Source organism: Symphalangus syndactylus, chromosome 19 (genome assembly GCF_028878055.3).
Source record: "Symphalangus syndactylus isolate Jambi chromosome 19, NHGRI_mSymSyn1-v2.1_pri, whole genome shotgun sequence".
In the NCBI taxonomy this organism is placed as follows: Eukaryota; Metazoa; Chordata; class Mammalia; order Primates; family Hylobatidae; genus Symphalangus; species Symphalangus syndactylus.
The window spans coordinates 16449323-16474387 of NC_072434.2; the positions used below are offsets into that span (position 1 = coordinate 16449323).

The following is a 25065-nucleotide window of genomic DNA, read 5'->3' on the forward strand; positions in this document are numbered from 1 at the left end:
CCCTAAGAAAGAGGCTTCCTCAGCAGCTGTGCTGCAAAAGACCCCAAATGTATTGCACATCCGAAGAGCGGTCAAGTGGGAGGTGAAGGGTGGGTACAGGGATCTGTTGTAGGCACTGTCCTCCTCTGGGCTCCTTTGACATTGGCCTGGTGGCTGGGATACTTCAGAATAAAGGCCTAGTGGGTCACAGGTTTAGGAGGAGTTAGGGCTGGTCCCTAGGCCACTATAGGTGATGGGCAAACATTGCAGAAGGCCTAATGTTTGGAAAGCCAGTGTGGAATTCTCCTTTGTGCAACTGTGTCACTGAATCAACTGGGATTTTTTATGGGTGAATGGACACTTGGAAGTTTTAATATGCAAAATATAATTTACTTTTATTACTTATATTACTTAATGTAATTTTAATATGCAAGACTTAATTTACCAAGAGCCACGATTCCGGGTGTTTAAATCCTTGTCTCCAGGGAACACAGCTGTCCCTTTGAGGAAAACCTAATTTCTCTTCCCTGCCTGTGTGACTTTGGGACAAATCTAGGACAACAGTGAATTTTCTATTACTGTTATTACCACCCATGTAAACTAAAAATCAGGGATGAGAAAAATCTTACAGAAAATTCTAGCTGAGGCTTCTAGCTTATAGTACAATGAATAGACCTTACTCATAGAATGACTTTAAGAAAAACACTTAGGCCGGACTTGGTGGTTCACACCTGTCCTGTAATCCCAGCACTTTGAGAGGCCGAGGCGGACAGATCTCTTGACCTCAGGAGTTTGAGACCAGCCTGGGCAACAAGGTGAGACCCTGTCTCTACAAAGAATACAAAAATTAGCCGGGTGTGATGGTGCCCGCCTGTAGTCCCGGCTACTCGGGAGGCTGACGCGGACAGATCGCTTGAGCCTGGAAGGTTGAGGCTGCATTGAGCTGAGATTGTGCCACTGCACTCCAGCCAGGGTGACAGAGAGAGCCCCTGTCTCCAAGTAAACAAAATAAAATAAAATAAAGAAAAATATTCAAAAGGCCCTCAAGGTTTTTTCGTTTGTTTTATTTTTTGATACGGAGTCTTACTCTGTTGCCCAAGCTGGGGTGCAATGGCACGATCTCGGCTCACGGCAGCCTTTGCCTCCTGGGCTCAAGTGATCCTACCGCCTCAGCCTCCCCAGGCACGCGCCACCACGCCCGGCTGAATTTTTCTTTTTTCTTTTCTTTTTTTTTTGAGACGGACTTTCACTCTTGTTGCCCAGGCTGGAGTGCAATGGTGCAATCTCGGCTCACCACAACCTCCGCCTCCCCGGCTCAAGCAATTCTCCTGCCTCAGCCTCCCGAGTAGCTGGGATTACAGGCATGCTCCACCATGCCCGGCTAATTTTGTATTTTTATGGAGATGGGGTTTCACCACGTTGCTCAGGCTGGTCTCGAACTTCTGGGCTTAAGCGATCCGCCCGCCTCGGCCTCCCAAAGTCTGGGATAACAGGCTTGAGCCACCGGGCCCGGCCGAAGCCTGAACTCATGTTTATCAGTTCAATTATTTTTGGGGAACTGAACCGAACCGAATGGAATGGAATGGGAGCTTGCAGAGAGCTTCTACTCAAAGCAGTTCCTAAGGTTGATGGGGTGGAAGGAAATAAACAGAACCGCTGTTTGCGTGGCCGAGTCGCTGCAGTGGGGCAAACCCGACCTGCTCGCGCAGGCGCAGAGCCACGCCCGCGGGGTGATGGGACGGTGGGCGGAGGACTGGCGTTCCCTGGGCCCTGCCCCTCCCTGCCCTGCTTTAGTTCCAGGCATCGCCACTGGGGGCGGCCACGGCCTCCCTAGCGGCAACGGCCACGAAGCTGCGCGGCCCTGGTTTCCAGCCGGGCCTTTTTCGCGGCCGGGCCCCAGCATGGCTGCCCCCGGGGCTGCGGGCCTGGCAGCTGCTGCGCCCTCGCTTTCTTGACATTCCCTGGCTTCTGTGTTCTCTTCCCCAGGCCACCCCAGCAGACATGTTTGCCAAGGCCTTTCGGGTCAAGTCCAACACGGCCATCAAGGGGTCGGACAGGTGAGGGAGGAAATGGGCCTGCTCTGCCACCAAAACAACCAGACACCTCTTGGGCCCCGCTGGCCCATAGCCCTTGCTATTCTCGGCCGACATCCTCGGGTGGAGGCCGAGGGGTATGCCAGGGAAGGGACCCCAGGAAGCAGGGGTGGGTTAGACACATTTCGAGGTGAGGATGGAGGGGGACCTGGCTCTCTTTTGGATAGTCTAGTGAGTTTAAAAGAAAACGTAGTTGAGTCAGCGTTTACTGACTGCAGACTAAGATGTTGTGGAGAATGCTGAAGTGAAGGAATACAGAATTCTTGCCCTCCAAAGAGCTTAATTCCCCTTGGGAGAGATCGGATGGGATACCAAGAATTAAAAGTATAAGAAAAAAAATGACCAGTGATTACTTCTGGCAGGAGAGACAGCTGGAAACTGAGGTGGGAGGGAATAAGGCACATGTGGTAAGAAGAACTGTATCTGTTCAGACAGGGTCACAAATGGAGACTGTGTTTGGAATTTTGTAACCAGTGCTTTATAGTTGTCTATAGGTCTCATGGCATAGTTATTTAATCATAAACTGGCAGATATGTGAAGCATGTATGTGCAAGGAGTGGCCCCAAGGGCTAGGCATGAAGTCAGGAAGGCAAGGCTGTTTCTTGTGTCAGGCTAACTTGGATTGTTCACTGGGCCTGTTTTCCCACCCATAAAATGGAAAGGCATACCCCAGGAATGAGTGAAAATAGATGACAATGGATGAAAAAGAGTTTAGGATGTTTCAGAAGAATGTGTGTGAGACTTAGGACATCATAAACCAGGCAATCTTTCTTTGGCCCTTGTGATTTTATAGTGAGCACTTTTGAGGTCGTTCTTGATATTTATTTAAAGTCTGTCCAGGCAGCATTCACAGTGCCGGTGTGCTTTCTACAGGAGAAAGCTTCGAGCTGATGTGACAACTGCTTTCCCCACCCTTGGAACTGATCAAGTCTCTGAGTTAGTACCTGGAAAGGAGGAGCTCAACATTGTGAAGTTGTATGCACACAAAGGGGATGCAGTGACTGTGTACGTGAGTGGTGGTAACCCCATCCTCTTCGAACTGGAGAAAAATCTGTATCCAACAGGTATGACAACAGGACGAAGACGGCCATTATCATTAGGTAGTTCTTGCCTAACATCTGCTTGTCTCTGTTTCTTCCATTAACTTGTCTCCCATAAAATAAGCAAGCACAAAATCTCCCAATACCATCCCCAAAGATCCTCATGGACCTAGTGTTCCTAGAATTGAGTCTTTCAGTTCTAGGATGCAAAAGGTTTTCTCTTATGCAAAACCACTATAGGAGGGATTAAAAAAGGGCTGACATAGTAAGTAAGGGTGGTTGCAAAGGGAAGTTCTGAGATGAAGGAACAGTGGCTGAGAAGTTTACAGTGGGTTGACTAGGTATAGAGCAGAGGTCTTGAAAAGGATGGAATTTCAGGGCATGTCTCCATGAGACGGAGTCTTGCTCTGTCGCCCAGGCTGGAGTGCAGTGGCGCAATCTCGGCTCACTGCAAGCTCCGCCTTCTGGGTTCACGCCATTCTCCTGCCTCAGCCTCCCGAGTAGCTGGAACTACAGGCACCTGCCACCACGCCTGACTAATTTTTTGTATTTTTTAGTAGAAACGGGATTTCAGCGTGTTAGCCAGGGTGATCTTGATCTCCTGACCTTGTGATCCACCCGCCTCGGCCTCCCAAAGTGCTGTAATTACAGACGTGAGCCACCGCGCCTGGCCAAAAATATATATATATTTTTAGAGACAAGGTCTTACTCTGTCACCCAGGCTGAAGAGCAGTAGTGTGATCATAGCTAACTGTAACCTCAACCTCCTGTGCTCAAGGGATCCTCCCGCCTCAGCCTCCTGTGTAGCTGGGACTACAGGCATATGCCACCGTGTCTGGCTACTTTTAAAATTTTTGGTAGAGACAAGGTCTCACTATGTTGCTCAGGCTGGTCTTGAACTCTTGAGCTCAAGTGATTTTCCTGCCTCAGTCTCCCAAAGTGTTGGGATTACAGGCATGAGCAGGGTGCCCAGCCTAAAAAATGTTTCTTAAAACTATCTGTAGCAGGATTTTCCTAAAATACTGAAAAGAGATACTGTGATAGGAATGAAGCTGGATTGATAAGCTACATATCCAGCTGTTTTCATGATGTACTTTAACCATATGTCTCACAGGGATTTTTTAGGCTCTGAGTGGCTCTCTAGGATTCTATGCCTTCTCTGTCACAGATCTCAGGGACTCATTCTCCTTTTCTCTTTTCCATAGCTGCTGACACCTACTTTGTAACTTGGGGCTTTTCATCCTCCAGGGTTGGCTGCAATAGTGCAATGCAATATCCTTAGGCCACTCCTGCCCCTGATCTCACTTCCTTGCTGTACCTGAAGACAACCACAATACTTTTTGATCTAGGGGTTTTTACTGCTAATCACTGTGGAAACAGAGGGGATAAAAATGATAAACATGGGAAAGTTTCCAAATTTTATACAGCTGGCTTCCTGTTCTTAGGCTACTTGCTTCTGAAGCCATAAATAAAAGCTTCATTGGTTCTCTGCCCTCACTTTTTTGTCCACTGTGACCATTTTCTGCTGCTGCAATCTGGGTGCCTCCAAATCTCAAGTGACACTCAGTTTCTTAGGTTTTTTCCTTCCTCAAAAATGAAACCTCTCTGGGCATCCCCTTACAACCTTCTCTTTAGCTTTGAGTTGAGTTTCTTACCTGTATTCTAATTAAAGCGACCATAGTGTTAGGTTTTTCCATTTCTCTAGAAGATTGGCTTTTCTGGATCTCTTTTTGTACAGTGTACACGCTGTGGTCCTATCCTGATCTTCTGCCAACCTTTACAACATGGCCTCTGGTACTCGAGAAACTGGTAGGGGGAGCAGGTAAGAGGATTTTCCTATATTCTGGCTATTGGCTGAAACCTACTTAGCAAAAGCCAACTGATGTAATAAACTTACCCATTTCCTGTGTTTGTGTGGTTGAAAAATGGAATTTTTTCCCCTGTGTGTTTTATATTTCTTACTTGGCTGGTTCCACAAGATCTCTGGGCCTCTCTGGCCCTGTTGTAAGGCTTAAATAAGTGTTGTGAAAGTACTTTGTGAACCACCGTGTGCTATACTATAAATCAATAAGCTGAATTTAGGAAACTAGGACAAGACAGATCATGTTATAGGCTACTCAAACTTTTTTTTTTTTTTTTTTTTGAGATGGAGTCTCACTCTGTTGCCCAGGCTGGAGTGCAGTGGCATGATCTCGGCTCACTACAACGTCTGCCTCCCAGGTTCAAGCGATTCTCCTGCCTCACCTCCCAAGTAACTGGGATTACAGGTGTGCGCCACCACGCCTGGCTAATTTTTGTATTTTTAGTAGAGACAGGGTTTCACCATGTTGGCCAGGCTGGTCTCGAACTTCTGACCTCAAGTGAACTGCCCGCCTTGGCCTCCCAGAGTGCTGGGATTACAGGCATGAGCCACCGCACCTGGCTAAGTACCTCTTTTATGCCAGAAGAATGTTAGGAGCCGAGTCTGGAGAGGAAGTGAAGGTTCCCACTTCTGGCTTAGAAACCACCATTTGAATAAAAATAAATATCCTGCTGTTGGATGGATGAAGGGCTCATCAAAGGCGTAAGCCACAGGCATAAGTCACTGCACCCGGCCAGGACACTCAAATTCTGTTTGGCCTTTAGCCCCCTAAGGGGAGAAGGTCTGATACTGAAGTTGCCATTTTTCATTTTTATTATGGATAACATAGTTGATACCTAATAACTATTTTTTGTTGAGTGAGTGAGGAAATGATGAAGTAAAACACAGTTAGATGGAGGCCAAATGCAGGTTGTGATGTTTTTGTTTTGTTCATTGCAGATTTGATGCTGCCTGGACTAGTGATGCCCCCTGCTGGTCTGCCTCAGGTACAGAAGGGCGACCTCTGTGCCATTTCTTTGGTGGGGAACAGGTACTGTGCCAGGCAACTGTGCCTTTGGGGGAAAAACTTGTGTAAAAGAGGAGTTGGAGGGGAATGACAGCTTATAAAGCATATGAACAAAAGAGTGAAAGCAAAAATCGGTTTTGGAAGAAGCAGAGTGGGCCAGCAGGGGAATGGCAGCAAACTTATGGGGAGTCCATGCATCTGGGCAGAGTATATTTGCTGTTTGCTGTTGCTGCTCTGTTTTCTTTCAACTTAGCGTTTTTATTTTAATTTTATTTTATTTTATTTTTTAGATTTACAGAAGAGTTGCAAAGATAGTAGAGTTCTGAAATGCTCATTACCCAGCTTCCTCTAATGGTAGCCTCTTATATAACCACAATATAGATTATTACAACTAAGAAATTAACATCGGCAAAGTACTGCTAACTAAACTACAGACTTTATTCATATTTCCCCAGTTTTTTCACTGATGTCTTCTTTCTTGTCACGTATCCAATGTAAAATACCAAATGGCATTTAGTCGTCATGTCTCCTTAGTCTCCTTCTGTTTGTGACCTTTTCTGTTTTTTTCGTTGTCTTTCATCACCTTCGCGCTTTTTCCCTATATCCATATCATTATCCTTATCTTTTAGTTATTTTTGATAGCTTTATTGAGATACAGTTTACATACAGACAGGATCTCACTCTGTTGCTCAGGCTGGTCTCAAAACTGTTGGCTTCAAGCGATACTCCTGCGTTGGCCTCCCAAAGAGTTGGGATCACAGGCATGAGCCACTGCATCTAGCCTCCACTGCTTCTTTTTAAAAATAAGAAGTAATTGTATGAACAACTCTGAAAAATTAAAAGCCCCCCTTACCCCACAATCTTTTTTTCCTAGAAATAACCATTATCATTTTGATGTGTGTCCTTCTTGTCGTTGTTCTACACATATATACATGTGCGTATAAAAAGACATGGCTTAGGGTATGTGTGTTTAAAAATTCAAGCAAAATTATACCGTGTATGTGTTATTTTTTCACTTAATATAGTGTGGACATTTTCTTTTTTTAATTTTAATTTTTATTTTTTATGTGGACATTTAAATACTAACTTAATACACATTTAAATTTAACTGTGTGTTAAATAAGAACACACAGATCTGCCAAACCTTTTTACCTGTTGTGTGATGATGGAAGAGGCCCTCTCCTGGTGGACACTGAGGTTGCCTCCAATTTGTCTCTATTACAAATGTTATCTTATTGATGCTTCTAGGGACACTGTTGCCAGTATTTTTCCAGAGTAGATACTAAAATGCAGAATTGTTAGGCTGAAGATCATGTGTATTTTCTGTTTTCCTACAAACAAGCTGTATCAGTTTTTACACCTACCTGCAGCATATATGGAGCCTATTTCCCTATACTCTCGCCAATACTGGATATGATAGGTCATCTTCATTTGTGTTATCCTAGTGAGTGAAAAATTACATCGTACTATTTTTTTTTTTCATGGAGATGACCAAAGTGGACTCATTATTTTGATAATTTCTTCGAGAGAGAAGGAAAGAGTGATGGTAGGCATGGGAGGGGTCAGTGTTCAAAGATCTTATTTTTGCTACTCATATTATTCTATTTTCCTAGAACGCTTTGGAACCAAGCACCTAGAAACTTCTGTTTACCTGTAGCAGAAATTACAGTTGAAAAGAATGATGATGTTACCACTTTTCTCCCCCAGTATTCTATCTGATTTAGGAGGAAACTATGTAAATGGATATTTGGCCTGTTCACTTTAGCCTTTAGAGTGTATATGAGGGTGGAGCTGTGGATGGTTTGTGGTGGGGGTAATGATATGAGGGGTTGCTAAAAATTCAAGTCATGTTCAAGACTGGAGTTCTCAAGCCATTGACCTTTCAGGAGTAGATGAGAAAATCCTTCTTTTAAGAACTGGGAAAGAAGCCAGATTCCGATTTTGTGGCAGGAACTGACCTATAGGTACAGTTAGCAGAGCTACCAGGTTTAAAGTAAGTTCAAGTATTGGGAACTCTCACTTGGACCCTGGTTACCTTTCCAGGCTTATGTATTATTCCCCCACTGTTATCCAGCTAGTCACCCATCCTTACAGGCAGTATCTGATTGATCAATGCTTGAATAACATTGGGCTGACAGAGATTTCTCATCTGGGCTTTGGAAGTTTCTGTAGTTACTATATATGTGGTTGTTTTTGATATCCTGGAAACATCCAGTTCTTAGATATATAGTTACACTGAGCCACCCCTCTTATAAAGTCAACTTAGAAGGAACTTCTCTAGTTGGCCCCACTATGTGTCTCTTCTCTCTTCCCTATGGCATCCTTCAGCCTAATTTATGATATATGAATTGCCTCCCCTTTAAACTTTCTTATGGGATGGCTATGACTTCTTTAAGGTAGAGGAGATAATATATGTTTTTGAAATTAATGAAAGGGAACATTAAATATCCTTCCAAGACCTACCTGGATTTAATTCACAGCAGGAATAAAACAAAGGCAGTGATAAAGTCAACAGAGGAGTTACTAATACAGAAGTTTAGTGTTTAGTTTAATGTTTGGTCAAGGGATTTTTGAAAGTAATGTTTATAGGTAATCTGAAGAAAACTGAGAGTGGACTGAGTTTTGTTTTATGATACAAGACCTTCAAATTGGTAACCTTGGTATTTTTACCACATGTGTCAGAAGATGATCCTAACATGTGCCCTTCCCATAGACTTTCCCTGACCCTGGTCTCTGGCTTCCTTCTTCTTAGAGCTCCCGTAGCCATTGGAGTTGCAGCCATGTCCACAGCTGAGATGCTAACATCAGGCCTGAAGGGAAGGGGCTTCTCTGTGCTCCACACTTACCAGGACCACTTGTGGTGGGTACAGAGTTTCTTCTGTTTTACAGAGAACTGGGGCAGCTGGGGAGAGGATGGGGCCTGTGATTCAGGAGTGAGAGTTTTGGTCCTAGCCATGTCTTTAAGCAAGTTGCTAACCCTAGACTTTTATTTCCTTACCAAATACAAAGAAAATATTTTTTTCCCCTGTTTGGACAAGTAATGAGAGAGAACTTTATTTTGTAAGTGAATTATAGAATCTTAGACCCAAAAGAAGACCTTAGGGATCATCTGCTCTGCTCCTCAGTACAGTGATACTCATTTTTTTATAGCCCTGGTCAATCTGGCCCTAGCTGCCATGCACATTTTAGGCATCATGTGACCCCATGATGAGTGCTTCTGAATCCAAATCACAGCAGGGTAGACCTTTAGACACCAGGATTATAACCTGATTACTTTTATGTTATTCAAATTTCACATTCCAGACTCCTCCTCCTCATGAAAGTAACACATTCTGACTGTAAAGGTTGCATTCCTGAGACGCGTACCTGTTCATTTTCTGGTTATTTTCTTGTCATTTTAGCAAAACAGTAAGCAGTGATTTTCTCAAAAAACACATTTAGCCAAGTATTGTGGCCTGTTGGTATAGAGTCATTCTTATATTTTCTAGCCCAGTCTTGGAATTATTAATTTTTTTTTTTTTTTTGAGACGGGGGCTTGCTCTGTCGCCCAGGATGGAGTGCAGTGGCACGATCTCAACTCACTGCAAGCTCCTTCCACCTCCTGGTTCACACCGTTCTCCTGCCTCAGCCTCCCTAGTAGCTGGGACCGCAGGTGCCTGCCACCATGCCCAGCTAATTTTTTGTATTTTTAGTAGAGACGGGGTTTCACTGTGTTAGCCAGGATGGTCTCGATCTTTTTTTTTTTTTTTTTTGAGACGGAGTCTCGCTCTGTCGCCCAGGCTGGAGTGCAGTAGCGCGATCTCGGCTCACTGCAAGCTCCGCCTCCCGGGTTCACGCCGTTCTCCTGCCTCAGCCTCTCCGAGTAGCTGGGACTACAGGCGCCCGCCACCACGCCCGGCTAATTTTTTGTATTTTTTTAGTAGCGACGGGGTTTCACCGTGGTCTCCATCTCCTGACCTCGTGATCCACCCGCCTCGGCCTCCCAAAGTGCTGGGATTATAAGTGTGAGCCACCGCGCCCGGCCTGTCTCGATCTTTTGACCTCGTGATCCACCCACCTCGGCCTCCCAAAGTGCTGGGAATACAGGCGTGAGCCACTGTGCCCAGCCTTTTTTTTTTTTCCTCTTGTTGCCCAGGCTGGAGTGCAGTGGCACAGTCTCAGCTCACTGCAACCTCTGCCTCTCGGTTCAAGTGATTCTCCTACCTCAGCCTCCCGAGTAGCTGGGATTACAGGCATGTGCCCGAAACACCTGGCTAATTTTTTTGTTTTTAGTAGAGACAGGGTTTCACCGCATTGGCCAGGCTAGTCTCGAACTCCTAACCTCACGTGATCCGCCCATTTTGGCCTCCCAAAGTGCTGAGATTACAGGCGTGAGCCACCACTCCCGGCCAGACTTACTAATTTTACAAGTACTGGCCAAGCCCTCCTTTGCTGGAGGTACAAGCTCATTTTAGCCTATTTTTAGATATTTGAGGGCTGATGACTGATATTCTCCTAGCACCTTGTTTAACTATCAGTCCAGGCAACAGCAATCAAGGTCAGGTTGTCTAAGTTGTTTTAGCAGCAGCTGCTTTGGTTCTCTCCCTGCACTTTGAAAAAAATATTTATGGTATTTACCTGATCAGAATAGCCTAAACATACCCTTTGGCTTTACTGTGAACAACACTGAGAAGCCTTGCCATAGCTATTAGTTAAAACTTAGTTTGATTTGCGTAATGTTGGCTAATATAAAGCTTTTTACTGCTCTGTGTGGCTTTGCTATGTGGCATTGCCTTTTTTCCTGTCTTCCTAAGGCTTAGTGGCATAAAACCATGGCCATCTCTGCTTTCCACGTTAGACTGCATTTGATGTAACACAGAAGCCACTGATTTTGCAGTCCTTGAGCAGTCCAGGTGTTTGTGTTTTATTACATATGCTGAGCCATGGGTTTGCATTTCACCAAACAGATATTACAGATGCATTCACGATCTTAATGTTCATATTTAATTCAAATTGGTTTTGTTATTAACTCAGATGAAGGGAACATTTTTGGGAGTTTATCTTAAACTCCTTTAATCTCTCTCAGTCTTGGGGTGTCTATTAATAGTATTATTCTTTTGGGATAGGGAGGAGACAAGATTTATTCTCCCCATTTCAGAGATGAGGAAACTGAGGCATGGAACTTTTGGGGGCCCAGAATTGAAAGTACGCTTGAGATGAGGGCACAGGCTCTCTGCCCCCTCCTGGCCACTCCTGCCTGTTGGCTCTCCGCTGTCTCTGACCTCACTGCTGACTCCTCTGTGGCCAGGGCTGGAGAGTATTGGAGCTGCTGCTTGATGTTTCTGACATGAGATTTTTCCAGGCGGTCTGGAAACAAGTCCTCTCCACCTTCCATTGCTCCACTGGCCCTGGATTCAGCAGATCTCAGTGAAGAGAAGGGGTCTGTCCAGGTGGACTCCACCCTGCAGAGAGACATGAGGCACATGACCCTGGAGGGAGAAGAGGAGAATGGGGAGGTTCACCAGGCATGTGAAGACAAGTCTCTCTCAGAAGCCTCAGAAGACACCAGCACCAGGGGCCTGAACCAAGACTCCACAGATAGCAAAACGCTTCAAGGTATAACTCTAGGAGAAGAGCCCATCTCCCCACCTCTCAATTTAGGAGCCTGACAAGCTCCACTCCACTGCTGACTAGCATGGCCCTTAAGCTCCCGGGGGAGGAGGGGAAGCTCCTTATTTTCTGTGAGGGTGGCGCAGCAGCCCTTTCACATCTTGTTTTTGAGTCCTTTCCATGTAAGTCACGTCTTCCTGGGAGCTAATCTGCCCTGGCATTTGCCTGTTTTCAGCTACAAAGCCCTCCAGGGTTTCTTCTGGCTTAACTTCTCTGGGTGAACACTCCTAGCTTGGTGGGACTTTGTGGCTTGACTCCTTCTCTGGGGTCAACATCTTTAAAGGCTCAGTGCTCAAGAGAGTCTGGGAGCTTTGGTACCTGGGAATGGGTTCCTTTCAGAGCCAAGCGGGCAAGGTAGGGATGAAGCTGGGAGTCGTTTTCTTGTACCAGGTATTCTGTATCCCTCAGGAAGGATGTGGCTCTTGTCTTTTCCCTGCAGAGCAAATGGATGAGCTGTTACAGCATTGCTTCTTACATGCCCTGAAGTGCCGAGTCAAAAAGGCTGACCTCCCTTTACTCACCAGCACTTTCCTTGGCAGCCACATGTTCTCCTGCTGGTATGGAAAGCACTGATGTGGGCTGGAGGCCGGGGCCGGGGTCACACGTGTGCTCCTTGATAGTAGGACAGGATGGGGCCAATGCAGGGACTGGTTGAGGGACATGCTGTGGAAAGAATGGAGGGGAAGGCTTATCTGACAAATACATTAGTTCCTGGGTTCTAAAAAGTTAATTCTTAGCTTGCTGGGCTGTTAAAACAAAATCTTAAATTTTAGCCAATGAAAGGATATTGAGGACCGGAAAGTTAAAATTCCTGAGATTCCATGAACACTGCCTCTGCCGTGGGGGTTCTGGGCAACCTCACAAATTGGGCAGCGTGTCCTGTGCAGGAAGTGTCCCAGGGCAGCCTCTTTGTCAGGAAGCTTCTTCTGGAACATTCAGCCTCCTCACACTTCTGGAAAGTATATGAGGGGCCACATTAGGTTTTATTAGGAGGAAGAATTGGTGTGAACACCCCCCATCCCGGCCCACCCCATCCAAAACACAAGCCACCAGGAGAGGTATTATTGCGTGTGGATAGAACCTGGATTTTGAAGACAGAGCCGTCTGGACTCAACTGCTAGGTCTCCAGGGTGTTCCAGCAAGGTGCATTTTAGCTTGTTACTGGGCTTCTCTGAGTCCTAATTTCTAATAATCATGGGATTGCTGTAAAGATTACATAGCCTGAACCATAATAAGCATTCAGTAAGTACTATCATGTCAGGAGGTTTGCTTATTGATTTTTACCCTGAGATTGAATTTATTTATTTATTTTTTGTTTTGAGACACCGTTTCACTCTGTCACCCAGGCTGGAGTGCAGTGGCGTGATCTCGGCTCACTGCAACCCCTGCCTCCCAGGTTCAAGAGATTCTCCTGCCTCAGCCTTCCCGAGTAGCTGGGATTACAGGCACATGCCACCATGCCCAGCTAATTTTTGTATTTTTAGTAGAGGTGGGGTATCACCATGTTGCCCAGGCTGGTCTTGAACTAACTTCAAGCGATCTGCCTGCCTCGGCCTCCCGTAGTGCTGGGATTACAGGCGTGAGCCACTGTGGCCGGCCTGAATTTATTTCTTTTTGAGAATCTGGCTGTGATTTTTTACAAAAGTGATTCTTAATGTAATGTCTTCCCATTTATACTTGGGTGTCTTTAAGCTATCCTGTACAAATGTGGTGTCTGGAGTGTGTGGAGGGATACTTGGTAATCTGTCCTGACTTTCTTGGGTTGCAAATACATGGTAAAGGGGCCCCAGAATATTCTGTAGGATAGGATCCTGGGGTGGATTCTAGAAGCACTCCTTGAGAATCCACTGCTACTGCATGTCATGTTTTGAGAGAGGATGTAAGCTTGTATCAGGAATGTCCCCTCCAAAACTAATTGCTGTAGTGCAGGGGTCAGCATGTTTTTCTGTAAAGGGCCAGATAGTAAATATGAATATTTTCAGTTTTGCAGGCCATACCATCTCTGTTGCAACTACTGGATGCTGCCATTGTAGCACTAATGTGACCATAGACAGTAGATAATTAGTTGGCCAGACCTGACCCCAGGATGTGGCTTGCTGGGCCCCACTCCAGGCCTGGCTGCCCACAGTGTGAGTTTGCTGTTGCAACTTTGGAGGCCACAGAAGGTTGTCTGGTCTGGGAGGAATCTAAGGCTATATCCAATGCAGTAGCCACTGGCCACATGTCGCTATTTTCAGTTTAATTTAAATAAAATTTAAAATTCAATTCCCTTGGTCACATTAGTCACAATTCAAGTGCTTACTACCCACATGTGGCTAATGGCTGCCCTGCTAGACAACACAGAGAACATTCCACGTCTATGGAAAGTCCTATTGAACAGCACTGATTTAGAATGTCCCATAGTCTGCGCCCCTCTCTGATGTCACCCTGGGGCAGAGAGTTCTGGCACAGTGGCCTCTCTCTGAAGCTGGGGGAGGAAGGCTGAGGAAAAAGGCCCTCCTCTTAGTGTCAGGCAGGTCCCAGTATGACTGCTCATTAGCTTAACTTGCTTTTCCATCTGCCATCAGCCCCGAAGGACGACAACTGGACATAAAGAAGTCAAGCTACAAAAAGGTAAGCAAGGATCTTCTTCGCAGACCCATGCAGAGAGTTGTGTAGGGGCACATATGACATAAGCCAGATGGAGGCTGGGGAAGCGCTGTCTACTGGGCTCAGGCTAGAATTAAGCTTTTTGACTCCAAGTATAAGGGGGAAGAAAGAAACTCTCCCTGGGCTGAAGCAGTTGGTGGCACCCACTCTCCTTTCTCCTTTGACCCCTTTATATCTGATTAGAGTTCTGAACGGCCTCACTGGTTAGTCTCTAGCAGCTTCTTGCTCCCTGGCTCTCAGGTTGGGGGCCTCCCAGTTCCTGGTTGATGGAGGCAGGGGCTGTCTCATATCCCTGCACAGTCCCTGCCTAGCTCACTCTGGCACATTCTGGGTGCTCAGTATGTGTGTGGAATCAATGAAGTCCCCTACCACTGGCCCTCTCTCCCTTAGCTCTCTAAGTTCCTGCAGCAAATGCAGCAGGAGCAGATTATACAGGTGAAGGAGCTGAGCAAAGGGGTGGAGAGCATTGTGGCTGTGGACTGGAAACACCCGAGGTGAGTGCAGGGGGCCTGTCACTGTAGCCCAGCTGGCCCCAGGGCACCTGGGCCACAGACTGGGGATTGCTGAGATGCTAGTATAAAATGTGTTTTTTCTTTCCTTCTGCTGGGTTTTAGGATTACATCTTTCGTCATACCCGAGCCCTCCCCGACCTCCCAGACTATCCAGGAGGGTAGCAGGGAACAGCCCTATCACCCTCCAGATATAAAACCCCTCTACTGTGTCCCAGCCAGCATGACCCTGCTCTTCCAGGAGTCTGGCCACAAGTGAGTTTTTGGAGAGCAGCCCTTCTCTGCCTGCTTGGTGTTCTGGCCTACAGTTCCTCTCAACCTGAGTAGTGCTCTTTTGCGACTGGCAAAACCTGCTCTGCCCCTGTTCTCCCCTTCTCCAAAATCTAGCTTCCAGCCTCCTTCCCTGGGCAAGTTCCTCTGGACTAAACGAATGAGTAGGTCTCACCCTTTTCTGCCTATAATGATTCTTCACATGGTCATGCTCACTTCAGTCAGGAAAAGGGAAGAAACTAGAGGCCGAAAGCTAAGGAAAGTCCCCTGCTCGGCAGGGAGTGAGTCTGGGCATCTGCATTTTTGTCTCATGGCACAGCATGAACTAACCCCTGGGTCACTTCTCCTCACCTAGGAAGGGGAGCTTTCTGGAGGGCAATGAGGTCCGAACGATCGTCATTAACTACGCCAAGAAAAATGACCTAGTTGATGCAGACAACAAAAAGTGAGTGCGTGAGAAGCACCAGATCTGTCTTATTGGCCAAGTCTTTGTCTTTATCAGACAGAGACACATTTGGGGAGGATGTCTGGGAGGGAGAATAGAAAACCATAGCATCTTAGAGGTAATTAAGACCGGTGGTTTCCAAACCATGGGCTGTGGACACTCAGAGTTATTGTCTGGGGTGTTCAGATCCATGTATACGATCAACATTGACTACAGACTAAGTAAACATTCTCTCACAAATACCCATGAATCATCTTTAATTGGCTATTGTCAGGAATAAAATGCAAACTTACAAAGAATTTACCGAAGTCATCATACCTTTTGGTATTTATTTTTATTGATAGATATTTGTACATATTTGTGGGGTGCACGTGGTATTTTGTTACATGCACAGAGTGTATAATGATCAAGGCAGGGTATTTAGGGTATCATCACCTCGCGTATTTACCATTTCTATGTGTTGGGAACATTTTAAGTCCTCTCTTCTAGCTATTTTGACATACACAATACATTGTTGTTAACTACAGTCACCTTACTCTGCTCTCAAAGATTAAACTTATTTCTTCTATCTAACTGTATATTTGTACCCATTATGGTGTTATTTTCTTAAAAGGGGATACAGATGGTAAACTACCAGATGAAGAGAGTTCCATTAATTGTTTTTTACCTTAATGGTCGGGCACTGTGGCTCATGTCTGTAATCCCAACATTTTTGTAGGTCGAGGCGGGAGGATTGCTTGAGGCCAGGGGTTTGAGACCCACCTGAGCAGCATGATGAAACCCTGTCTCTACAAAAAATACAAAAATTAGCCGGCCATGGTAGGGCATGCCTGTAATCTCAGCCACTTGGGAGGTTGAGGTGGGAGGATCGCTTGAGCCCAAGAGTTGAGGCTGCAGTGTGCAATGATCATGCCACTGCACTGCAGCCTGGGTGACATAGTGAAACCCCATCTCAAAAAAAATTTTTTTTTTCACTTTAAAAAAAAATCATCATGATAAAAAAAAGCTGAGACATAACAGCCTAATCTAACACCTTCATTTTATTTTATGTTTTATTTTTATTTTTGAGACAGAGTTTTGCTCTTGTTGCCCAGGCTGGAGTGCAATGGTACAATCTCTGCTCACTGCAACCTCTGCCTCCCGGGTTCAAGCGATTCTCCTGCCTCAGCCTCCTGAATAGCTGGAATTACAGGGATGCGCCACCATGCCCGGCTAATTTTTGTATTTTTAGTAGAGGTGGGGTTTCACCATGTTGGCCGGGCTGGTCTCGAACTCCTGACCTCAAGTGACCCACCCATCTCAGCCTCCCAAAGTGCTGGCATTACAGGCATGAGCCACTGCGCCCGGCCCTATTTTTAGTAGAGATGGGGTTTTACCATGTTGGCCAGGCTGGTCTGGAACTTCTGACCTCAGGTGATCCTCCCGCCTCAGCCTCCCAAAGTGCTGGGATTACAGGCGTGAGCCACCGCACCTGGCCAACACCTTCATTTTAAAGATTCCCACTTCCTTTCTTTCTTCCTCACTAGCCAATTTTGATGCTAAGCTTAGAAAGCCGTGGTCACATGCTTAGTTAGTAGCAAAGGCTCCTGATCTTCAAATTTATCCCATCTCACTTTCCCTTCCACTTCCTGCTTTTCGTAGGAAAGCATATGTGTATCTCCCACCCATAAGGTACATTGCCTTTTGGACTGTGGGCCCATAATTGATTCATATCCTGAATGTCTATAAAGACCATACGAGAGATGAATCCTGAGTTAGCCTTCAGGTCAGAAGGGACAAGTCTAGGATTTCTTCATTGCTTCTTCTTTCCCTTTAGTCTTGTGAAATTGGATCCCATCCTATGTGACTGCATCTTAGAGAAAAATGAACAGCATACAGTCATGAAGCTTCCATGGGACAGTCTTCTGACCAGGTAACGAGCATTGGCAGTCCCTCTCCAACTTTTCTATCCGCTCCCCTTAGTATCGATCACATTGAACTTTAATACCGTCACTATCTTAGCCTTTGATTTTCTTTCTGTAGTTCATACCAAGTCAGTCTACATAAACACAGGCTTGAGGAACTCTGATGTGGGGGGTCTTTGGAACAATTTGAGCCAATATGACATAGGAGAACTTGAAAGGAAGAACAAAAAGGAACATTCATTAAAAATAGGAACTTAAGGCAGGCATAGTGGTGCATGACTGTAGTCCCAGCACTTTGGGAGGCGGAGGCAGTAGGATTGCTTGGGCCCAGGAGGTGGAGGCTGCATTGAGCCATGTTTATGTCACTGCACCCCAGCCTCGGTGACAAGGTGGGACCCTGTCTCAAAAAAAGAACTTACTCTGTTAAAGTGAGGGCATTTAAAAAAATAAGAAAAAATAAAATAAGAACTTCAGTAAGATGCAGAAGCAAAAGAAGGCTGGGGAAAAGTGTCTTAAAGTCTTTAAAGGAAAAATTTTTAATATTTCTTCTTTTCCCCATAACTGAAAATAGTTTATTATCAGGAGTCAGCAAACTACAGCCCATGGGTCAAATCTGGCCTGCCACCTGTTTTTGTAAATAAACTTTGATTGGAACACAACCATATCCATTTATGTGTTGTCTGTGCGCTGGTTTTGTGCTATAATGGCAGAACTGAGTAGTTGTTAAGAGACCAGGTGACTGGCAAAACTAAAAATATTTACTGTCTAGCCCTTTATAGAAAAAGTTGTTGATCTTGATATATGTGATAGCAAGAGAAAACTTGGTTAGATAAAAGGTAGAAACTCCTCGTGGTAAAAGTTGTCTATAAAACATGTCAGAAATGTGAAGCAGCACTCGCAGGCAATAGGCCACTTAAGGCACATTCTTGAGACAGGTAGTAGCCTCCACAAGGCAGACTGGGCAGATTCTCAAAAGGCCAGGTCAGTGGACCGTTTCCAGGGGCCCAAGTCACTGATGTTCCCATCTTTGAATCAGTGGGTGTCAACCTTGGCTGCACTTTAGGGAGCTTTAAAAAATTCGTAGCGCTAGTCAGAGATACAGATTTCATCGAGCTGGGCTGCAGCTCCCTAGGGATTTGAATGATTCTAATGTGCAGCCAAGGTTGTGAACCTGCGATTTCAGCCTACACCTAACTGCCTGCTGGTAGTGGGGTATGAGGAAATGGTTTCTGTTAGCTTTATCAGTTTGTAACTCATAACTTCTGTTTCAGGTGTTTGGAAAAATTACAGCCTGCCTATCAAGTGACCTTTCCCGGACAAGAGCCCATTGTGAAGAAAGGGAGAATCTGTCCAATTGACATCACCCTAGCACAAAGAGCTTCTAATAAAAAGGTAATTTTAAAAAGACACAATGTTCAAGGATGGTGATTTAATGTTCTTGCCAAGTTCTGGTCTCCCTAATGTGATTGGAGGTTTTTAGATTGGCCTCAAACACATCAAAGATTTTTTTATGAAACACCCGTTTTTATGTGCCTGGGCTGGGCTCTGTATGAAACAGGTAAAGCTGACCCCGCTCACTCACTGCTCTCTAGGATTTTGTTCTAGGAAACTTGCTAGAGCCTGGTTCCAAAAGTAAACAAGATTTTATTTTTATTTTTTTCTTAGAACTATGTTATGGACATTCAGCTCCCACATATTCTTTCACCTCTTAGGCTTTGCTCAATGAAAATAACTTGTAAAAAACTTGCTGAAGGAACTAAGTGTGTTTAGCTTGGCAACACAAAATTGTGGGGAACCAATGACATCTCTCCTCAAATATGTGCAAAGCTGTCCCCTGGCAAAGTAGTGCACTTATTCTATATGCCTTGAAAGGACAGAAATAGGATTATTGGGTGGAAATTCCAAGAAGACAGACTTGAGTTCAAAATAAAGAACTTTGTAGTAGTGTACAGTTACGAGCATGGGCTTTGGATAGTACTGGGTTCAAATGCAGCCGTTGCCTCACTGCCTGACCTTGAGCATGTTACTTCATTTCTTTTTGTCTGAGTTTTACTCTGTGAAAAATGGGGATAATACCTACCTGGTAAGGAATTGTGAGGATCAAACGAAGGAGTATACATGGCTGAAGCACTTAGAATGTACTTGGCATATAAATACCTGGTTCTCAATAATTGAGAACCAGTAATAACCTTTACAATAATTAGTAATAGTCACTATTTATTGAGTGTTTAATTATGTGCCAGACACCGAACTAAATAATTTTCATATATATAGTTTATTTAAACACTAATTTTCTGTTAATAATGACAAATAGAATTGTCCAAAATTGAAACTGGTGTTTCATAAAATAGTGAATTTTTTTCTGGAGAGTCTGCAAGCAAAGATTAGGTGAGCACTTGCTGGGGGAGGATGTAGTTGGGGGTTCATGTATCAGGTGGGCAATTGGAAGAGATACATCCTCTAAAGTCTTATTGATTCTAAGATTTTCTGGGTCTGGAGCCCATCGACAAGTGTAAGGCTGGTTGGAGCTTTTATAGTCTTGATTGATAGCAGTCATCCCCCACACACCCCTGACAGTAATACACTTTACTATCTGTAGTCATGAATGAGAAAGAATTTGTTTTAAAGCAACAAGAGGGAGAATTGTGATATTTTAAAAGCACTAACATTTTTCCTTTTTATCTCAAAGTCACATACTTGTCATTTGTGAAGTTGAGTAACAGAAAAATGCATGTGTTGCTGACTAGATTCTTGATATTAAGGAACTATTGTTTGTTAATTTATTTTTAGGTGCGATGATGGTTTTGTTTTTATGTTTACTGGGGAGGTTTGCTTTAAAGTAGTAGAGGAGTGGGGAGTAGACAGGGGTATAGATGAATCAAGGTTGGCCATGAGTTGATTATTGTTGAAACTGGTGATAGGTACATGTGGGTTTATATACTATTCTGCTTTCATTTATGTTTTGAATTCTCCAAATAAAAAAAACTTAAAAAAGAAGTAGACATTTTATGTGATACAGAGAGTATCTGTCCCTCGAAATATGTAATACATATATTGGATGGGGTAGAGAGAATCAGTTTAGAAGCACAAAAATAAGTGATTTGGATTTAAAAAGTACTAGGGTTATAGGAATGGTGAACCATCAGAGAACACAGGGGCTGAGAAGGCTGCTGAGGCTCCGGAAGGCCCTCTGGAGGGAAGGGAATGCAGTCACCACCGTCAGTCTCTGTCCCCACTGTCCCCCCAGGTGACCGTGGTCCGGAACTTGGAGGCCTATGGTCTGGACCCATACTCAGTGGCTGCCATCCTTCAGCAGCGATGCCAGGCTAGCACCACCGTCACTCCTGCCCCTGGGGCCAAGGACAGCCTTCAGGTGCAGATCCAGGGAAACCAGGTCCACCACCTCGGCTGGCTATTGCTTGGTGAGCATCCCCTCTGAAGAGTGGAGGCATTGGTCTAGCTCAGCAAAGACCTTCCTGCCAACTCAACTTGCATTATACACACACACACACACACTCTCTCTCTCTCTCCATTTAGTTTTTAGTAGCTATTTAGAGAAGAGGGAACCAGTGTTTGAATCAGATCCTTTGGCTCCTTCCAAATTCAGTGTTTTCTCTTCCACTATTAGAGTAGTTTTCTTCCTGGTTGGTCCCTTTCTATAAAACATGTGGGGAGCACCCAAACTTTTGTGCTAGGCCCATTGTTGGGGTTTTTGCAGGCATCTCTCTTAATCATAATGATGCTGCAGAGCTGTTATCTGTTTTGCACATGAGGAAACTGAGGCCCAGAGAGGTTCTGTGCCTTGCCCTGAGATCCTCTGACTCTTGAGTGATACAGCTGGGCCCGGAACTTTTTTAGAGGCCAGATCCTAAGTTCTTTTTTTTTTTTGAAACGGAATCTCGCTCTGTCACCCAGGCTGGAGTGCAGTGGCGCAGTCTTGGCTCACTGCACTCACTGCAGCCTCCACCTTCCAGGTTCCAGTGATTCCCCTGCCTCAGCCTCCCAAGTAGCTGGGATTATAGGCACGTGCCACCATGGCTAACTAATTTTTGCATTTTTAGTAGATATGGGGTTCACTATGTTGACCAGGCCAGTCTTGAACTCCTGACCTCAGGTGATCCGCCTGCCTCGGCCTCCCAAAATGCTAGGATTACAGGCGTGAGCCACCACGCCTGGCCTAAAGCCTAAGTTCTTTCTACTAACTCTGGGTAGCCCAGCCTCCCGTTTGTCCTCTCTTCAAACCAGCCTTCACATCTCTGCCTGAGTCAGCTTTCTTAAACAAATATGATCACATCACTCCCTTCTAAAAAAACTTTGTATGCCTCTTCAATGCCTTCAGAATTAACTCCTAAGCTCAATAAATAAGACCCTCTCAGCCTGAACCCAGCCTTACCCCAGTCTTCCCTGCAGGCTTTCTCTGGCAGCTCCTACACCCACGTTGCAGGCACCAGCTGTCCTGGTCTCCTTGCAGTTCCCCAGATTGTCCTTGCATGTTCACCCACGTGTGCTTCCGCCTGGGCTATCCCCTTGCCTAGGATGCCCTCCCATGCCCAAGCCCACCTGACCTCAGAGGCTCACTGGCCCAGCCCAGGGGTCCTGGGAGGCCTGAGCCTAAATTAGCATTTTAAACATTGCTAGTGTAGCACTTTCCAATTGTGTTTATATTTCCAGTTAATGTCTGCAGCTTGACTAATTTTTTTCTAATGTCTGAACCTCCTGCCAGACTGAGCTGCATGAGCCAGAAACCTTGCCTTTTTCATCCTCAGGGCCTGGCAGATAGTAAGTGCTCATTTAGGCAAATGTATTCCATGGCCTGTGGCAGTACCTGACAGTTAACTTCTAGAGTTGAGCCCCTTTATGTGAGGAACCCCATATGAGGTACTGAGAAGAAATGTTATGAGGAAGAGAGAGGAGCACAGACTGAACAGACACAATCTCTCTTGTGAAAAAATAATAAATGCCTGAAATACACCCAGAAAGTAGCTCTCAGTGTGAAAATTTCAGAAATATACACATCAGCTGTGAGGTGTAGGCGTAAGTGGTCAGTCCCGAAGTTGAGTTTGAACTGGGTGGAATGACATTGTGAGACAACGGGGACTGGTGGAGGGCCAGCCAGGGAGCAAGGTCATGCTCCGCTGAGGAGTGTGTGCTTTTTGGATTGTAGAAGACTATCAGCTCCCTCGAAAACACATCCAAGGTCTAGAAAAGGCCCCCAAACCTGGCAAGAAGAAGTGACAGACTCTTTTGTCTCACGTGGTGGATCCGGTGGAAATCCAAGCTCTGGGCTGGTAATTTTTATGAGCATTTTCAGCTTTTGCAAATACAAAATATAATTCTTTACAAAAATAAATTTTTATTCTAATCTAAATCTGACTTCCCTCTTGTTTCCTCCACTTAGCTAAAATGTACTAATTTTTGAAGTTGGAAGTATTCTAAATGGACAGAAGAGGCCACGGTGGCTGCCATTCTGCCCACATGGTTTCAATGGTTTCATTCCTTCCCTGCTTTCCAGGCAGGCCAGCCCATTCAGAGTTCGGACAGGTGGGGCCTTCCTCTTTTTAAAGACCTTCTACCAAATACCCTACTGCCTAATTAACTTCCTAGCCCCAAAATAGTTCCTCACATCTCTAAAGGGTTAGTCACATAGAAAACAGATCCCAGCTGTTCTCTGTCATCAATCAAAGCAACAAGAAAGAATTGACCCTAAATTGCAGTAGAATTTAGGCTAGATAGAAATCAGAAACAGTATACAGGCATATTAGGACATGGGTTTCTATAAGACAGTGATTCTTCCCCAACTTTAGGACACTGCCACTAACTGGTAAATTTGTGATGTAACTCCAAGATGACAGCTTTGTTACAGTGTAGAGTCTTATCCAACACCTGCCCTCTTCAGCCCCAACTTCTTAACGTGGAGGTCATGGAAGGGGTCTTTAATAGGTCTTCAGAGGATCCATGAACTCCCTGAAATGGTGCACAGATTTTGTACGATCATTTTCCTGAGAGACGGACCATGCTTTCATCAAATTCCCAAAGGGATCACTTGATGCCAGAAAGGTACAGAACCACTGCTCTGGTCCCTGCTCAGTTTATGGAATCATTTCTCTGACTGGATCTCTCCTTGTGCAATAGGAGGGAGAACTGGGCTAAATTCCTTGAGTTTTTGGGTTTTACCATTAAGAGACAGTTGCACTTCAGTTTACTTGTTTCTTTCTCTTCTCAGTTTTTCTCAAACTGAGATAAGAAAGGCTTAAAAATACCCACAATATCCACAAATTGCCCGTTTGAGGCTCGAAAAGGAAAAAAAGGAATGGGTTTGAAAATGTGTGTGTGGCGCCTCCTACCGTCTGTTATCAGGCCTGGAATAGGCCTTTTTACTCATAAGTAAACTCCTTAATTTCACTAATCCTATGTCTACCAGCATGAGCATATGAAACTAGGAAAGGGATTCCCAGAAATTGAGCATAAACAGGATCCTGTTAAAGCCTTTGGCCTGCCAGAGTCTGATCTGAGGAATTATGATCTATATAGTAGTAATGAACTATGGTTCCTTATGTGAATACAAGTAAAATATAGCACTGTGCAAAGTTCCTTCACAAACGTGATTTGTTTTGCACGATCTTGGAGGGAGTGGAGGCTAAGAAGGGTCATGTCCTGCCTTGTTAATCTCTGCTGAAGACACAAAGCCAGTAAGTGGTAGGGCTGGGTCTAAAATGAACATCTACCCTTAATTGTGGTTTGACCCACAGTTCTGCCATGACACAGTGCTGTCCAGACCTGTGCACTGAGTGGTTTTTCCAGTAATGGTGACACATTTGCGTTGAGTCATCTTCCCTCTCTCCCTGTGAACAGCATAGGGACATGTTCAAAGGCAGAGTAGAGTCAGACTGTGTAACAGGTTCTTTTTCTATGTGCTAAGTCAAATAATCTGTATCAATGTCAAACGTACAACTTTGAATTTATTAACCCTATGCTGTAACCATATGAATTTCAATGAAAAGCAGAAACTGCTTCATTTTTAGACTTTGGCAAAATCATTCATTGAAAGATACATTTCTCGGAGGTCTAGATGAACAAAAATGTTACAGATGTGCCCCATTCTTGGACAATTTTAAGGATGCTTGTTGGACATTCATTCATTCTTTGGGCCACATGTATTACATTCTATGTGATCAATACTGGAAGGCAGGCAAGAATTTTTTAATAACTTTAATGTGGTTATTTCCATGATTACTGAGATGTTCCTTTAATGAAAGAGAACTCAAAGGACTGTTTTGGTCATTTGATCTAGCCCCCTTCCTCCAGGTGAAGTGATCTTAAACTTTTAAAGATCTATTCCTTTCTACCTTATTTTTAAATAATTCCAGAAGTAGAAGAATCGTGGCTCACCTCAGTAGCCTGTCCTGGTGTCAAATCACCCCTAGCTCCAGAAGGCCCTCCTCTTTCCCACACATAAGCATCTCCGCCTGCAATCAGTCTCGTTGACTCTCCTGCACTGTGGAGACATGGAACAGCTGGTTACCCAGGCAGCGCCCTCATGCCTACGCATTTGGACAATTTTCTCCAAATTATTTGAACAGTGGCCTTCATTTCTGTGCTCACTGGCAAAAGAAAATCTGACTCCACCAGGAAGCATGTGAGCATGTCCGTTCTCACCCTC

The 25065-nt window shown here is 44.9% G+C and overlaps 2 protein-coding genes across 7 annotated transcripts in view; one reads left to right on the forward strand and one right to left on the reverse strand.

The window, feature by feature from the left end:
* The first annotated feature begins 1763 nt into the window (after window positions 1–1763).
* Window positions 1764–22773, forward strand: EIF2D (eukaryotic translation initiation factor 2D). 3 transcript variants are annotated; one of them, XM_055233637.2, is made up of 15 exons: window positions 1764–2036; window positions 2946–3136; window positions 4851–4934; window positions 5913–6003; window positions 8732–8839; window positions 11321–11574; window positions 12068–12185; window positions 14196–14241; window positions 14668–14771; window positions 14892–15041; window positions 15412–15501; window positions 17318–17413; window positions 18677–18797; window positions 20653–20827; window positions 22570–22773. In XM_055233637.2, exons 1-15 carry the CDS (start codon window positions 1981–1983, stop codon window positions 22638–22640), a joined length of 1755 nt encoding a protein of 584 aa, XP_055089612.1. In that variant the 5' UTR covers window positions 1764–1980; the 3' UTR covers window positions 22641–22773. The 3 variants fall into 3 exon arrangements, with proteins under 3 accessions (XP_055089612.1, XP_055089614.1, XP_055089615.1); XM_055233639.2 differs by lacking the exon at window positions 14892–15041 and having other exon boundaries at window positions 1777–2036; XM_055233640.2 differs by lacking the exons at window positions 11321–11574; window positions 12068–12185 and having other exon boundaries at window positions 1777–2036.
* RASSF5 (Ras association domain family member 5) overlaps window positions 12155–25065 on the reverse strand; it is a 95165-nt gene continuing 82254 nt past the window's right edge. Inside the window, exons 6-8 of one of the 4 annotated variants that reach the window (XR_010114700.1) lie at window positions 24795–24900; window positions 12486–12580; window positions 12155–12291 (exon numbers count right to left, since the gene is read on the reverse strand). Coding sequence is in view for 3 of the 4 variants with exons in the window: in XM_063613640.1 (XP_063469710.1) it covers window positions 24826–24900 (75 nt within the window). In the remaining variant the exon portion in view is untranslated. Of the gene's footprint in view, window positions 12581–20428; window positions 24901–25065 lie in introns of those variants that run through there. The other 3 variants (XM_063613640.1, XM_063613642.1, XM_063613641.1) reach the window with 3 other exon arrangements.

Bases quoted from the DNA above. Each gene is read 5' to 3' on its own strand.
- EIF2D (XM_055233637.2), top strand. From the start codon at position 1,981: ATGTTTGCCAAGGCCTTTCGGGTCAAGTCCAACACGGCCATCAAGGGG. The intron at 3,137-4,850 runs GTATGACAACAG...CTTTTTGTACAG, and splicing joins GAAAAATCTGTATCCAACAG to TGTACACGCTGTGGTCCTAT. The intron at 14,772-14,891 runs GTGAGTGCAGGG...GCTGGGTTTTAG, and splicing joins GTGGACTGGAAACACCCGAG to GATTACATCTTTCGTCATAC.